Here is an 18,061-nt window from a genome sequence, read left to right on the forward strand (position 1 = left end):
TGGCAGTTTGCAGGTCGATGCAAAATCTTTGACAGCTTGATTTATCCTCGCTTTTTAATTCACCATTGGATTGCTTGAAGGTGGCCTCAGTGTGCTTTTGTTAGAGCTAGACAGAGAGTAATGCGTGATTTGGTCTATGCTTTCATAATTTATATCGAGGTGTCAGCATGCGTCATGCTGCCACCGCGGAGATTTGCTGCAGAACACATTAGAGGGAGGAATTAGTGTGTAAATACAGGTGTGTGTGTGTGTGTGTGTGTGTGGCCAGCAGGCAATTGTTAGTTCGTTGTTTATAGCCCATGAAGAGCAATGTGGTCAATGAAGCTTCACAGGTGGATAGGATACAACATAACCTTGAAATGACGATAAACTTTCCTCTTCTTTGCCTACAGCCATCCCTCCCACCCTCCCATAACCTCTTTCTCTTTCTCTCCCACACTCTTTCAAACCAATACAACCCTTTCAAAGGGAAGCCTGCCGAGGCTCCATTTAACAAGAATATCCCCTCATTACACAACTGCAAAACCTTAAAAGTTACCATCCGCTAAGTGGTTTAATTTAAGGCAATGAAAAATTCCCTTTCAAAGGAAATAATTATAGCTGGTTCTTCGGGGGGGCATGTAGCAACAGTGTTTATGGAGGATAATTACTATGCAGAGCAATTACTCTACAGCAACAATTGGTAGCTTTGCCCCACATGAGTATGAGGATTAGAGCTGTGATCATCCTGGGTGTCGAGCACTTGTCAGGGTGTGATTATTGGAAAGGTCCAAGGTTTGGAGTGAATCAGGAGTGAGGATGTTCTGTCTGCCCTCTGTGTACCAGGTGTGTATGTGTGTATGTGTGTGTTTGCACTGAGCAAGGGAAGAATCTGTAACTTGACTGCTGCTGCAGCTATAAGCTTTGAAATATATTTTAAAGTTCTGATATATTTCTGTTTTATAACTCTGTTTTTATTTGATGTAATATGGACTTAACAGATCATCACATACTGTATGTATAATGTGAGTGTAAAGATTAGTTGATCGTGGTATTTTTCTTCATGGACCTCAGGTGGAGTGTTGCCATGGTAACAATGGGAATCTAAATAAACAATATTCAATAAAAATAAAAAAAATTTGATAGACTACCATAGGAGCAAGACACATCTATTTTGTATGTGTATGTGAGTAATGATAATGTTGATTATTATCAACCATTCATAACGTTTGCATGTGGTTTCATGTGCAGATGCGTTTACATGCGCGTGAGTGTCTGTTCGACGTGCAGCCCTGCCGCAGTACAGGTTGCTGTCTGAAAAATGGCAACCCCTAACATCCTTACTCCGCGTCTCCCCGGAGATTCATCACGTTACATCATGATCCACTTGCTCAGCAGACGTCCTGCCTGAAATGCCTTTCAGGTTTGACTCCTCAGGTCTGGATACCATAGTCTGTCAGTTACATAATTTGTCTGCAGGAAAGATGTGGTCTCTCTTTTTTTTTTTTTTCCCCCCTGTGCTGCTTTCAACTCTGCGCGCATACCTGAGGTTGTCTGTCTTCCAGAATCAATGTATCCGTTGCAGATTTCGCTGTGGACTGCGGAGAAGGGATTCAGACTGCAATGGATTTGCATGCGTTTTGAACTGGGCCATGTGCAAATGGGGGAGAAAAAAATAGATTGCGGTGACTTGGGCACGGCTCCTGATTTATAGAGGTTATGAAAACACATTGTTTCTACTTCACAGACCGCTGCTGCAAACTGTGTAGGGATTTTATGTATATGTGTATGAGCAGATGCTTGAATACATATCTATAAAAACGTATAGTGTATATGCTGTATACACACACACACTATATATATATATATATATATATATATATATATATATATATATATATATATATATATATATATGAGCAGGGCAGTCGGTGATGAAAGGGTCACTTGTTCCATCTGATTTTCTCTTTTTTTTTTATGGTTATCAATTGAAAATTGACAGAGTTAGAGCTCTACAGTATATACAAGCAATTTAAAGACAGACGTGGTCATTTCCTATCATTTTCTGACAATTTATAGATCAATTACTTCCTGATTATTATTGATTCATTGATACATATGAGAAATTATCAACAGATTAAGCGCCAATGAAAATTTAATGTTGGCTGTATTGGCATCAGCTGAAAATATACCAAAAGAATTTGTAGTGTATTAAAATGTGGTAATAAATATTTTATGGGCTGCATTTCTTATTCTGATATTTGACTACCTGACCTTCTTGAATAAGGGTTACTCACTATTCACTGTTTACTGTCCTCTTATATTAATTGTTATTATCTTCTTTGATAATAAAGTTTATTGGTGCCCTGTAAAATATCTCGACATTTTTATCCCAACTCTTCAGTTCCGAAGACTCCTTGCCAAAAAAGTTTGTTTGTGATATGTCTGAGCTCAGTTTTTGTTATTGTCAGATGCCATTCTGAGCTTGTTGGGACGTGTCAGCCTTATTACATGGTTGCATCTGAGCAGTTCATGCTCATTTAGAGTCCCCCCCCTCCCCCCCCTCCTGCCTAGTTGTGAACAACCTTTGTGAGATTATTAACAGGTCACGGCACACACCTGAGCCAGGTTGTCATGGGGTCGTCATGGGGACTGTCATCGTCCCCGGCCACCACTAACAGCTTCTCCTCTCTTGCCCTCCTCACGTGTTACCTCCTCTTCTATTCATCTCCAGGCTGTGCTGACTCATTCTCCCTCCTGTCCTGACAGCGTGTGTGTGTGTGTGCGTGTGTGTGTGTCTTAGAGCTAACTTTCCCCTAAGCTACCGACATGTCAAAGCTTACCCTCCATGCTTGTCTCCATTGACTTCTCACCAAGTTAAGTGTCAACACAACTGGCAGAAATCCCTTAGCAGACTTCTCTCTCCTTCTCTGGCCACTTCAGCCCCTCTGTCCTTCTCCCCTGTTGTCCCACCTCAGAGCACATGACTGGTTTTCCTGAACTCCTCATCAGAAACATGAAGTCTCCCCCGTGTCACACGAGTTGCAAGTCTACCCCAGAACCTATAATACAGGCATGGGTAACAGCACCGTGTTTGTACGCTGCAGGTTAATCGGATTTCTGAGAACTTTATCCTTCATTCCTTTCCTTCGGTTCCTGCCTCTACTCTCTCTTTTCTCCCTCTCCCCTATTCTTTTATTTTACTTGTTATGGCACCCATGCTAAGGGTAGTTGATTAAATCAAGTCTCAAGGGTTAGTTCACCCAAAGTGCTTAGAAAAAAACACATTTGCTCACTTACCTCTAGAGGTATGTAGCTATGCAGATAGCTTTGGTTGTATTTAAGTTATGCCACGAGTTAAGCAAAAATGTCAGACTTGAAGTTTTTAGCTTGCTGCTTTTGTTGCCTTGTATAATAATAAAGTGATAATATTTGGGGGTTTGGACTGTCAAGTAAGCGATTTGACAATGTTAACTTTGGCACTGGAAAATTGTGGTAAACGATTTTTTATCAGCAAAAGGATTAGTCATTTAATCAAGAAGATGTTTGGTAGATCAATCAAATATTTGTGATTTGGAGCCCTGCTTTTGATATCCATCTTATATATTTCTTCTGTTACCATAATACAATGAAGATGAATAGAATTTTATGGAGCATCTCTTTTTTTTAAAGCATCATCTCTTTTTCTCAGAACAGTCTACAAACCTCACATCAAAAAAATAAGAAGGGTTTTTCATTCTGCTTTTGATTTTGTTTTTCTGCTCTTGTCATGTAATTTTTCAATGCTGCAAGCACCACAAACAAAATGTGTATAGAAGTGCAGGTGGAACTACATGGCTTGACTCTATTAAAGGTGAATATGAGAGAATAATATACCATCTATTTCATCGCTGTTCGGTTAAAACTATGTTAACTCATTTCTGTGTTTTTAGATAAACTGAAGGCTTAAAACCTCCAGGTCTTAGGCAAAAAAGAAACCTATGAAAACACGTTGAAGTATCTAAGAAAAGCACTGCCAGGAAGCTTTAACAAGGTGTTTTTCGTATTTCATGAAAAAGGTGGCATTACCAAAATTATAGTTTTCTTCAGTATCTTGACTTGAGATGTTTATTTTTCTATAAAAGTCTTTTTTATGTAACAAAAGAAGTTCACAAAAAGTTAAATACATGCAATCACACAAGAACTGTAAATCAAATAATAAATAAATACAATCAAATTATAGTTTCTAATTAGAAACTTCTTACTTAAATCTGATCAAAAGATAAGTAATGAAGACTCGAAAAATGAGACGGCATGTGCTTTCGTTACATGACAGTTTTTTATGCTACATTTTGATAAATAAAGATTGAAGTCTGATAGCCAACCCTACCCTCACCTATCTCAGGTGCCTCTTAAATGAAGACTTAACGCATACTGTACCTGCACAGTCAACAGGGAACACAGTGTCCCTACCTGAATACATAGGCATACAAAAATACATACATTATGTACAAGCGACAATTGTGGCTGAAGGACTCGAGGCAGTCCCAGCTCTGTGGCTCCTTTTTGGTTCACAGAAACAATTTTTCAGAGAGCCACCAACAGAGAATCCCTCAGCACCCAAACTCTGCAATCCCTCAAACTCCCTCGGCCTTTTGCCAATTAGGAGCGCCGCACATTCTGTTTCCAACATTTCCCTGCAGACTCCCCTGCTGTAAATGGTAGTTATAGCCAATATAGCCTCATGATGGGGGTGAGCAGTTAATCCCTGACTGCAGATACACAAACACACTTTCACAGTCTAATCAGCACAGGCTGTTTCCACCTGTGACGTAATTTCTCTGTCACTTTCACTCTTTCTGTATAATATCCTGCCATAGTGTTCAACACGGTCATCGGTCATCCATTCACAGGAGGTCAAATGTGTCATTGTTATCTGTGTGGAAGACTGAAATCCACTCATCCATTGTCTGTACCGCTTATCCTAAAGGGTGAAAGACTGAAATAATACTTAAGATATTTTCATCGCTGCTGCATCCTAGTAACGAGAAGACCGGTTCTATTAAGTGGCCCAGTTTGCGTTGCTCGCTTTCCACTAGTGAAGTAAATATGATGATGAGAAAATGATGCTCAGCCCCAGGTTAGAGCACATGTTGTCACTGTTTAAGTACAAATACCAAACGATATATTTATTTATCATATACAATAAATACAATCAAATTCTAGTCTACAGTTGTTTAATTCGTACTTAAGTCAGTTAAAGCTTTCTTATTAAAGGATGAGTAAAGATGACTGTGAATATGAGCATGTGTTGGAGATAGCTTGAGGAAGGTGGATTTTGACTCACTTCTGCTTGCGAGTCGAGTTAACTCAGTCCTCTGTAAGAGGCATTCAGAAAGAACGGTTCTTGTACACAATCATACATAAAGCAGACATTGATGCAGAGACGTATCGCTTACACTTATAGCATGGAGCAGTAAGGCCTGACAAATATTCATGTTGCACTTTTGTTACTTTCCCAGTGTCAGTGCTGATGTAATCTAGGTGTCCTGTCATAAACACTGCAGGGATGTATTTGGTGCTGTCCTCTATTACTGTTATAAATGACTGTCGGGGTCCTCTCAGTCAGCAGGATTAGAGCCCAGGATTAAGATTCTGCACAGTGAGCGAGTGGGTGTGCAGTGAGCAAGACGAGTTATTGGAATTGCCATCATTATCCTCTGGATATCTCATCATGAACTTTGCACCTCAGTGCTCCTTCAGCTCCACTGCAAGTGTGCATTTGCTGAATGCACACATCTGCAGGATGTTAAATCTACAGATGTTCAAGAAGTTCCACTTTTCACTGCAGGTTTGCCGAAGTGTTGCAGCACTTGTTTTTTTTTTTACTTACTCCTTCTCTGCTAAGCATTTGCCCAACCAAAAACGTTGCTTGGCTTCAAGTTGCACAATTTGGATAAATATATGACATGGGTGGTTTTCTCCTCTACAGCTTTGGTTCTGAACCCGGTGGTTAACCACAGCTGTATGAAACAATAAACCATCTCTGACCACTGCTCTCTGAGAAAAATGCCTTTTTAAATTTTGATCAGCAGAACGTTTAAGTGTAATGGATTTACCAAAATGATAAATGTATGATTTAGTGTAATCTTCAAATGCAGCAAATATCACTTACTTACTCCAAAAGTGCTGAAAGATGAAAGCGCAGATTATTCCTTTAACATTCTTCACAACTGAAATGTCAGTATTTCTGCAGCAGTGTCAGATATACCTGAGTATGTGTTGTAACTGATAGTCACTGTTGAGGACCGGATACTGTAGTTGGGTGGGAGTGTATGTGTGTGTGTGCGCGTGTGTGTGTGTGCGCGTGTGTGTGTGTGTGTGTGTAAGAAGTATGTGTGCATCTTGCTCTCTTAGCACAATGCACTTTCATAAGATGCCCTGTTGCCCCCCGGATGCTCTTTGCTCACTCAACAATAAAATAAATGGTATTGGAGGCAATGAACTGGCTTTTCAGGTGGCTCGGAAATGACAGCCTTCTCCTTCCACAGAGAAGCCGCGATGATAAAAGAGAAAGTGGAAGAGGAGCCTTAGCCTGGAGAGTAGAATTAGTCGGTGAGCTGCACCTTTTCTTCACCGAGTCTTTGTATGATGACAAACACATCCATATGGGCTTGTCTCTCAGTCCGGACCTCGGGAAGTTACTTTTAATGATAACCCACCGTAATGATCTACATAATAGAGGAGTAGAGAGCGGAGTAGAGTGACACACACACACACACAAATTCTCACTCTCTGTGCTCTGGCACACACATACCATCTTGCTCTCGTTGGCTTTCTTCCTCTGCAAAATCTGGCGAGGCGGCTGCTGTCTGAAAACAACGAGGCTAGCACATCTCATCACCACAGCAACAATTACAGTTCTATTTCAGGCTTATCTTTGCCTGGGTGTGCGTGTTGTTGAATTAATAATATGATCCTCCTTTGTCAATCTGTCAGTCACTTAAATACCTCACAGAGAGAGAGAAACAGAGAAACTATGAGCCAGAGATTTCCCTGATTCCCGTCTTCTGCCCTGCATTAACAAGCACTTTGTCGTTTAACTCCCATCTGCTGCCACTGAGGAAGATGACTGCGATAGCCTGTATGTCTCTCATCATTCGGCTCATGTAGGTTGGCAGGATTAATGGCAGAGCCGCAGATTACGTCACTAGACGACCATCGGGGGTTAAGGATGATACAGCACTTTTTACCCATTGCAGACTCATTGAGCATCAAAAGGAATGCCTGATGAGCAGGGCTGTTAAAATAATGCACAGAATTTGCAGAAAACAGTATTTAAAGGGGTCCTCTGTAGAGCCTGTTTAAGGTTTTCCCGCTTAGAGTGTCTGCTCGGTGTTTCCCAGAGCATGTTGTGAGACACCTGTGTTTACAGTGCCAAGGTGTGACATTTTAAAGAGCAAAACAGACTGTGCCATTAGGTCTGAGGCAGATGTACTGTAAGTGGTGGTGGGAGATTAGTAACCAGGCTTTTGTCTCGTGTTCCTGACTGGCTGAGCACGTTGGCCGGCTTCCACCTTATTTCAGTGGTTAATACATTCCCCTTCTTACTGTTTTCTCCCGCTCTCAATTATTAAATACGTCTGGCCGAGTTCTTGCTCCACAAAAAACATGACTTCACTTTTATGGAGACATGATTTGACAACAAGCTTGGGATTAGACGGACCCTCCCACAAGCGGAGAACAACTCGGCTCACTTGAGTCACGCTTGTTTTTAAGATATAACTTGAAAATTTGTTTCTCTCGAGCAGACACCGTGTTTGCATGCATTTGTGCCAGATGTAGTTTTGTATGTGAAACGTGTACAAGAGAGGGTAAATAAGAAATGCACGTCTGTTTCACCAGTGTTTTTCCAAACTGGGAGCTGGGAGGATGTGCATGACTAGAGGGAAAAACATGGATTGGAATAAAAGCTGAATGAATATGATGCGTTTGGGAACTATAAACTAAAAAGAGTGTTCTGGTGCCAGCGAGGCTGTCAAGATTCACTTTAGCAAGATTATTCAGAAATCAAAGCAACATCTTAAATACAAACTGGACAGATTTTGACTGGTGGAAAAGGAATGTGTATCGATCAAGCATGTTGATCTGCTTATCTTCCTTTCAATCTTACTGTCACTGTAGAAGGAGAAGCCTCTGGCAGTGGCACTTTCACTTTTTTATTCATGCAAGCACCAGGAATGTCCAAAAGGGATTGCCATGAAATTTTGTATCGAGATTCATGGTGCCCAGAGGATGAATCCAACTGACTTTTCAATGTTTTGGTTTCCTTTTGTTGCTAGATTTCCCAATATTGTCACCAGTTGATAAAAATTAAGCTGGCTTAAGCTAAGTCAGGGAGGGGTGCGAGATGTGTGTTACTTCCACACACACACAAACAGAGCAGAGCAAAGTTTGGCTTCTAGTGTGGTGCAAAATTTGGTTGAATGGATAAATGCTCTCTTATTATGAGGTTTTGCAGACATGTTGTCTGAGCCAGATGCTAAGTGGGGACCCACATGGGATGTAAAGTGTGTGTGTGTGTGTGTGTGTGTGTGTGTGTGTGTGTGTTGTGTTTGTGTGTCTGTGTCTGTGAGTTCGTACTCCAGCTGTCTCACTCTGCACAGACCACATTAATGATAGAACAGAGGCTTGGGCCATAGACTGCTCATTAAAGAAAAAGTAGAGGAAGAAAAAGTGAAATGGAGAAGAACCAGATTGCGGAGGAGTGTGAGACAGCAGAAAAGCTAGAGTGGACTAGAGTATGAAGATCTGAGAAAACAAAAAAGTCAAGATCTGCGAAAACAGAGCAAAATAGAGCAACGACATGACTCAGCACCTGCAGGGCAACACTGCTCCTTCCTCTCACCACCTCCTCTTGCATTTTCTTCCTCCTTCCTTTCCCCCCCCCCCCACCCTCCCTCATCCCTCTCTGTCTCTCTGGGACCAGGACTTCTTCTTTCCCCACACATCATCATAGCAGCTCTGGCAACTCCTGCTGTTAATGCCGCTGTTAATTTGCACACCCCACACGCCCATCCCCATCCCCATCCCCATCCCCGCAGTTCTGCTGAGTTGGGCTGATCTCGCCTTTACCATACAGGAGGAAGGTCATCCCTCCATCTCCTGAGTGGTGATGGACAGACGGGAGGAGTGGAGGGCAGAGGAGAGGAGAGGAGAGCATATGGTTAGTTAACTTTAATGCGGCAGATGTGTCTCTGTGTACTTCTGGGATCAGTGGGCTGGAAACGCATCATGCTATGATCATATGAGGGAATATTTGTAGTCTTTATTGTTGGAGGGCTGTGGCTCTGTGCCATGAACATTTAGCTTCCTGTGTTAATACAAAGGGATTTACTTTTTTTAGTGTTGCCTTTATTATGATAAAAGCAAATAAATACTCATTTAATGTTTAAAATATCTGACTAATGGTCACACAATTTCACATTAGTTTCATTCAAAAATGTTGTAGGTTTGTGGATGTTATTTGCATTATGGAATATTATGCAACAGAAACACACACTTCCTCTCTACACACTATCGATATGCTCCCTGCCTTTGTGTGTCTCTCACAAAGGCACCATCAGAAATAATTGCATTGGAATGCTTTAATTTACTGAAGTCACATCAGCATTAAAAACACAAAAGGAATCATTTTTTCTCATGCTTTTAGTCCGTCCTTTTAAGCTACTTAGGCCAATGCTAAAATTAGGTGAAATGACCGTATGTAGAGAGAGAGGTTTTGGGCATGTGAGACCACTGCCTGTTTAACTTTGCATAGCTTTGTAGTCAGTCAGCCAAGCAGACAGACAGGAAGCACAGCCACACGGTGACCCACGAGGCGAGCCGCCTCAGTCCTCTAATGCAGAATCCTCCAGACGTAGTAACACTCCACATGCCAGTTATATAAGTGAAGAGAATTCATCTGACGGTGCTGCGTGAGGTGTGAGATTAAAAACCAGGCTTATGGCACACCAGTCACATTCTTTGCTAGCGAGATGCCCCATGATCCCAGCCTCATGTACAGCTAACTGTCTGAACACGAGCGGAGACCTGGCTCTAAACCTGCCGCTGGAACATGCCCTGAGGCAATTTTGTCCCTTGAAATGGCCACAGGAAGCTGCCAGGTTAGAGAAGGATGGAGGAGGTTGGTGGAGGGGGAGTCGGTGCTGTCAGGAAGGGAGAGTGATGAGAGGAGCCAAACCTGAGGTCTTGCAGGTGTTGGAGCCATAGCGACCCCACATTTGACTGAGTGCCACAGGGGAAGAGGGGAGCCTGATGAAGGGGATGTTGGTGACCATATGCCGCATGATGGATGGAGAGTGAGGCCAAGATTGGGGGGCTACAGTAGTCATCTGTCTGCCTGCGAGTATGGGTGAAGCAGAGCATTAGAGAGAGGGATTTAAAAGCACAGAGTGTAAGAAACACCTCAGGGTTGAATCTCAGAATGGAGAGACTGAAGGAAACCAGAAACATACTGAGAGGAAGAACAGGACAAAAAAAGACCTAAAAGTATAGTTGCCGTGTTGTTTTGAGTAGTGCTTTGCAGTGCTCAGGTTACCTTTTTAGGGTGAATATTTATATGAAGCAGTGGTTTCAGGTCTTGTGGGTTTTTATTAGAAATACTGATACATATATGAAACAGTGTTTTAATTTTCTATTGGTGCAAATTCCACATTTCTCTATAATTCAGCATGGAGTATGTGATGGAATGCTAGGATTTACAATACAATTATGTGGGTTTGGACAATACTGAGAGAAATATGACAGCATCAGCCAAAAAAAAACAACGTGTCCAGAACATTTACATTTAAGTGACAAAGCCCTCCAGTGGCCACAGGAATTATGACTCTTTTCCATCGGAAGCAAAAGGAATACATTGTAATGGAGACGCACAGTCTGCAGAGGCAGGAAGGAGGGGTGGTTGGATGGGTAAATAAATCATCAGATAAAGACCGTTCACTTATTGTTTCCTCCTCTCAGTCAACACTGGTTTATTTGAACCATGACCACAATCATAGTTATGTAACCCAGACCACGGTGTTTCCCTAAACAAGTTGCTTTTGTGCCAAACCTCAATCATAGTGCGGCCAGATGCTTGTGTGTGTTATTTTAGAGGGAAGTCATGATGGATTTATTTTGTCATTTAATTTGGAGGAGTGGATATTCACTGTTGATATTTAGCTGAACGGTATAGGATCCGGTATGTTTGTAAAGGCTGAGCCATCAATGCATCAGTGAGGTTTATGTATCAAGGAGCAGTACGTCTTTAAGATAATCGGTTATGGTAAATAACAAAGCGAAGCACTTTTTTAAAGTCAATTGTGGGAGATCTGTTCCTTCGTTACACAGTAAAGATCTTTGGATTTAACACACTGAGTGTTTCATTACAGCAAGTGTCTGGAAGTCCCGTGTGTATTTATTAGAGAGAAACAAGAAAGGAGGGTGTTCAGTCTAATAAATGTGATACCTGTGAGAAACAGAGACGGCAGTGTTCAGACACATTCCTAGCGTACGTGTGCACCCTGTGAATTTCCAAATGTCTTTGGGCAAAATATGTAGATTTCCTGCCTTTGCTGTCTCTGTGAGATGACCCGGCGTACTCAGAAAGGTGTCAGAGAACAGCTCCAGACCAGATGACATATTCCCTATTCAGAGGACTGTTAATAAAGTGACAGTCAAACAACAGAGATAATGACCTCCCTGTGGACCTCCAGCATGCCTTGGGGAGAATGCGGCAGACTGAAATGTCGCAATAGACAACATGCATTTCTTTGCTCACATTTCACCAAAGACCCATCAAGAAGAAACAAAAAAAAAAATCCTTAAAGGAATAGTGCAAATATGCTAATCTGCTTTCTCACCTAAAGATACAGTTCAGTAAATATGAAGCTACAGCCGCCTATCTTAGCTTAACATAAAGACTGGAGGCAGGTCACTGCTCCGAGAAATAGTCCTGCACATGACCCCCCATTAAACAACAACAAGCCCTCTATAAACTTTGTCATTTGCGGTGATTGCACAAGCAAGATCTAGTGTGTTAATAAGGGAGCTTTAGAGCTGCTGGTAGATGCCTTTGGACAGGCAGGCGAGCCGTTTCAATCTGTCTCCAATTTTTGTGTTACGCTAAAACACGATAACCGGCAGCTGGTGGTAGCTTCATCTTAACCTTACAGAGAGAGAGATGGCATCTATCTTCTCATTTAAATCTCAGCAAGAGGGCTAAAAAGCTCATTTCCCAAATCGTTCGACTATTCTTTAAAGATTCGTGTTTCTTGCTGGCTCGTGCTAGAAAGCATGCTGTGGGTCTGAATGTGTATTCATTCGGTTTTGTTTTCTAACTTACAATCTAATCATTGCATCAGAATTAGGTAATTGGTTAAATGTGCCGGTTTGATGAAGGAAATTCAAATAGATTTTGCACCCACTAGATTTAAATTCATTTTGAATTTGAACTTCCACCGCGTGAGTTCTGGGACATTTTAGAAAATAGCTGATTGATTTTGAAGTAAATGATTTAAAATGAAGGGAAACTGAAACCACCCAAAACAAATTTCAGCACAAATTAAGTCGTGGACTAAAACAAACACTGCTAATGTAACTGATGGTTGATTTTTTTTTTTCCCCCCTTCCTTTATCGCTTACAATGATCTCAGTACTTCAGTTTTAAAAGTGGCATGCTGTGTTTTTCAATCTAATGACCTTACATAATCATTTTCACAACGTGAGCTTAACATGTCGGGTTTTGCAATTCACTGAACAAATCTCAGATGCATGACATATGCTTGTGTGTGAGAGAGAGTCATATCTTCAGTTTGGAGTGTTAATCTAATTCTGTGGCTTCTGAGTGTGGTGTTGGTCTGAGTGAGGATGTTAACAGTCTGTCGCTTCACTAGGGGTGCCAGGCACAGCTTCCGCCACTGCGGATATTTTCTCTGAGCCTCCAGTTTTTGAGAGGAGGAGTACTGCTGATGCAAGGTGAAATGGCAACATAGTGCTGAAGGATTCCCGTGGGTGACCTTGCTCTTTTCTGACACATCCTCTGCCATCACTTCGTGCGAAAATGACAAGGTAGCAGAGGAGAGCAGATGATCTTCAGACGAGTTGAGTGCGAAGCAACCGCTTAATTTCAAGGGATGCATCCCTTTTGATTAGTCTAATCTTGTCCAATTTGGAGGAAGCCTGAGATTACGGCTCATGATAGAAATGACAGAAAATAAATTGCTATCACATTTACTGCAGAAGAGTGCAATGAAATGAATAATGAAAAAAAAAACAGAAAAAGTAAAAAGTTAAGAAAAACTTTTAGAATTTAAAAAGAAAATTAGAGCATCTCCTCCCTTATATTTTTCTATTGTTAAAAGAAAGTTACTGTACAGTATGTTCATCTTCCTGGCTGACTGTTGAGAAATAACCTACAAGTGAGTGGATGGCTGATTGGGCACAATAGAGCCCATTGAGACCTCATCACAGAAAAATGAGGCCTGCTACAATAGCAGTGCAATCTGTGGGGAGGAGGAATGAGGAACTCTGATGTGACAGCCTCACTAACAGTCTCTGACAGGACCCAGGAAGCCACAAAGACCACACTGTGTAGCACTGTACTTGCACTGCAGTGAACAGATCCGAGCAGCGTGCGCGTCTCTCTGCGTGCATGTTTTTGTTTGTAATTTCGTTTTAAATATCCAGTGAAGTGTGACTGAGCATGCTTGCTACAGTCGGACACACTCACACCTGGCAGCTCTACTGTACGGCCACAAACATCTACTGCTGAGGACTGTTGGCTGCTGATTGTCGAGGCATATGGTGGGCATGTGTGGAACTTAAAAGGAGCGCTTGACTATGATGATGGAAGAATGGCATCATCGTGCCATCATGACGGGGTTTCATCATCGCAATTGTATAGTTTTTAGTAGTATATGATGTAAGTGGCTCTTGCTTTGCGAGATTCTGACAACAGGAAAAGATCAAAATCTCGTCTATTTAAGTTTATTTGTAAAGCCCAACATTACATGCAAAGTCTCAATAGTGGGTTTCCAGAGGACATCAATGATGCCTGACCGAGTACGGCCTGTCAAAGAAGGAAAAAGCTAAAAAGAAAATCCTAGAACTTAAGGCAGAAAAAGAAGAAGAAAACACTTCTGGGTTGAGATTCAAAGAGGATGATCCAAGTCAGAGAAAGGCACAGAAAGACCTTTATACAAAAAAGTAACAAAGCCATTCAAAGGATTTAGTGTCAAAACATTGTCACATAGAAAGGCAGGTGTTAATTTCAGATTCTTGTTAATTTCTGATTTTAAATTGCACCCGTTCTCCCTCGGCTTTGTCCTGACTTAGGATTTGCTCTCTTTTGAGTTGTAAGACATCAAGAAAGAAGAAGAAAAAAAGCAGCTTTCACTGGTGTATTTGAAAGGTTTTATCTCCAGTAGCTTATCTCTGGTTCTGTTGCTGTTTGTATTGACTATTATTGTTTTCCATAATGACAGCAAGTACTTGTGAACAACACTGAAAAGCCACTTGACGTGCCCCAGATAAGGGTGTTTAGCTTTGGTTAAACCCAAGATAATCAACAGATTGATGATGTGAAATGTATCTTATTTATTGTGGGCTTAATTGCCAAAAAGTTGGCATGTTGTGCCTTTAAGACAAAGCTGTTTCAGTGATTTGAATCTGAGTTTGCTCAATCCTCCTTTGGAAAGCATATGGAGCACATGTAGTTCATTGAAACAGCCTTGTTTCCCCATTATATCCCTTGTGTGCAAGTTGAATTTCAACAAAAAGCATATTCTGGGACAGTTTTGAGATGAATTTGCCAGATTGGGCCTTGGTTCCCCAGTCTCATTCTGTTTGTCTGCTAGACCAGCTGTGATGCAGCCCTCTTTGGAGAGGCAGACGGAGAACATGCAACCTTTATTCTGAAAAGCCAGGCCCGCCGGGATAATGGCTCCTGAAACAGCATCAGATGGCAGCGGGGCCTGTGGACATGAGGGGCATGTTGATGTGAGTCAACAACTCCAAAACTCGGAGTGAGAGTAAGTTTAGAACACAAAATAATGGGATCGCTGTGGTGTCACGATGATGGCCCGTGTTTGTTTCTGTCGCGAGCTGAGCAGGAAAAGAGGATTTAAGGTTTGTGAAGGCTTGCTGAAATATTCCCAGAGCTCATCATTATTCTATCACCCCTCCACAGTCAAGTACATCTCCCCTCTCTATTAGAACATACAGTACTTATACAGTCGCTACATCTCATCTTTAGTCCTGCTGATTGGTATTCATAGCAATGCAGAAAGGAATCATGCTGAGCAGAGTTTGGTCTGTGGGTGCAACAGAGAGGGAAAGAGAGACAGAGAGAGAAATGGGGAAAAAAGTGATTACTTCTCTGTAGTCAAACTGTTTCAAAGCCTACTCTCCCCTTTCTGTCAAGAGATGAGGCTCACGCTGAAGCCGAGGGCAGACAGACACCGAAGATCTCTTCCTGTTTTCCAAACTCCTCATCATGTTCTTTCAGAGACAAACTTTTTTTTCCCCTGCTCGTGTACGACGACTGTGAAGTGTTCCTCTGCCTCAAACTTTGCATGAACTTCCTTTGTTTTTACAAAGGCTTCTGGGAGTTGAGAGCAAAGGCGAAATCTTTTCAGATTTTCTTACGAAAATCTTTGGCGCCTCACTTTTGAGGTTTTGGCATTGTTGCATCTTTGGAGAAAAGTTTCTGAGGCTTGTGTGAGATTGTTGAAACTGTGAAGACGGTCATGAACGTGGCATCCGTCATTCGTCACTTAAGCAGTTTGGAATCGAGATTTGGCGGTTCAGATGAATGAAGCCTTGTGATTCAACTCTGTCCAGTTTGTAGTTGGTATTTTTAACAAGCTGACGTCACTCAGTGTGCAACATAATCAGAAAAGCATTCTAGCACAGCGTAGTGCTCCCTTTTTCCAGATCCTATTTGTAAGTGTTTCTAGGCCAGATATCCCTGGGCAACCTCTCTCCTACCCCAAATCTCCATTTACCCTTAATGATTGTAGTGGATTTAACAAGAGATCAGAGTTGAAAAATCTGTTTAACCTTCGCCCACTCCCTCCCTCAGATAAAATCTGCCCTCTGTGATCAAACTGGAATTAAAGGTGAATCAACAAGGATTTAAGGTCTTAGCAAGAAAGAACAGGTTTTCATACATGCTGCGCATACAGACATGTACGTCTAAGTATGATGCTGTGGGTAGCTGCAAATATGAGTGAAAACCTAGCACCAAAAGTATTTTCCCACCACTGTGAGTTTTAAGTTTATCTAAAGGGCTTTGCGAGAGCTTCATTCATTTGTTCTCAGCCAATCGGGAAGGTGCTTATGTGTAACCCAGTGACACACAATCTGAAAAAATACACTTGTACTCTGAGCAATACATTTTTGATTAGAGCGGTGATCGTTTTAAGACTGGATAACTGTGTCCTACTAGAATTGACTGCTGACCTCTGCACTTTCATGGCTCAAAATGTCAAATGGCCAACTATTCATTTGGCACTGCGCCTTTTTTATGTTCCACTTTTTGCTCAATATGCGGCCTATATTCTATGCTTTTAGTGTGCCCTCATGGAAAACCCTCAAAAGGAATCTATGATGTGATATTGAGCTCTGAAAATATCAGAAAATTAAGCATCTGTTCTATAAAAGGGTTATTGTTTTGTCAACGGGGAAACAGCTTTATCTAGTCCTGTGGTATTGATCACTTTGTCAGGGTACGCGTCACTTGGATAGATTTCCTTTTAAACATAAACCCTTCAGAGAGAACACCGCTATGTTTTTATTGACTCTTGGTGTCTCTCCTCTGTTGTTGCAGGTAAAGTATTGAACACAGACCTGCGCCACTACCTCAGTCTGCAGTTTCAGAAGGGCTCGCTGGACCACAAGCTCCAACAGATCATACGGGACAACCTCTACCTACGCACCATCCCCTGTAAGTACAGCACACCATGCAGGACTGCATACGTAACGCTCATTCACTACACTCGAAAGCACCTGCAAGCACACACCAAGCCGGGAATGTACAGTATGACCTACTTTCAGTGCATATATGCTTTTATCTGAAGCACCTTATGGGAACAATGAGGATGTTCTGTTGGAAATCCAGCCCACTAGAAGCACTGCTAATGTGTCCTCTTTCTATTAAGCTATAGAGGACTGTATACACAATGCGCACTCACACATTGTCATCTTCTCACAGCTATGTGTCACAGTGTGTTTCTGTAAAACACACACACTCACTTCAATGTCACCATAGCAACCTGGCCAAGGACATTTCTCTAACCCCCATGTAACTTATTTACCTCTGTATCATATCATCACAGTGATCAAAGCCATATTCTTTCCATCAATAACCCTGCGTTTTCCCTCTGCCTTTCTGTTTTCCCTCGCTGATATTCTGCTCAGCGGGGCCATCACCAGCTATTATTCTTTGCTGAAATCAGTAATGGTGTGGTAGATAAAAAGGATGGTACTGTGGACTGCCAAGAACCACTCAAAGAACAGCAGCTGCATATGTTTTCAGAGTAACAGTAATTAATACCTAATGGAAATGCCCATTGATTGCGATATTTTTCTCGATCAAATATTACTTTTGCAAAGCAGCTGTTGATTTAATAGTCTGTCGAATTGCTGCATAAAATACCACCCTTGCAAAGAGTGGAAATGTTTCATGATGACACCAGTATTTCGAGTGGATAAGTAGTGTACAATTTTCTATCTGTAAAATGTCACCTTCCAAGAATTTAAGGTAAAAAACATTTTTATCTTGACACTCCTGTGCTTCTTCTTTTTAGATAATTCAAAGGGTTTTATAGGCTGGAATATTATAATCTTTTTAATGACAAGAATGACAAGGAAAGGAGAGGTATAGTACAGGAAAGGTGCCAATTTATATTCAGATTAGGATTTGTGTGGGTTGCAGAAATGCAGGTTATTTGCCAAAATGATGCAAATGTCTCTCGCTAAAATTTAGAAATACAGATTTATTTGTCTTGAAAAGGCTATTTTTCTAGTTCCGCCTGCTGCTGTAATTTACACTTCATTTATA

The 18,061-nt window shown here is 41.5% G+C and overlaps 1 protein-coding gene across 1 annotated transcript in view; it reads left to right on the plus strand.

Annotated features, from left to right (window-relative positions):
* LOC139210197 (membrane-associated guanylate kinase, WW and PDZ domain-containing protein 3) overlaps window positions 1-18,061 on the plus strand; it is a 112,635-nt gene that overhangs the window by 60,698 nt on the left and 33,876 nt on the right. The window contains exon 2 of the mRNA XM_070840198.1: window positions 16,829-16,945. Within this exon, the coding sequence (XP_070696299.1) occupies window positions 16,829-16,945 (117 nt within the window). The remainder of the gene's footprint in view (window positions 1-16,828; window positions 16,946-18,061) is intronic.

Source organism: Pempheris klunzingeri, chromosome 2, assembly GCF_042242105.1.
Source record: "Pempheris klunzingeri isolate RE-2024b chromosome 2, fPemKlu1.hap1, whole genome shotgun sequence".
Lineage (NCBI taxonomy): Eukaryota > Metazoa > Chordata > Actinopteri > Acropomatiformes > Pempheridae > Pempheris > Pempheris klunzingeri.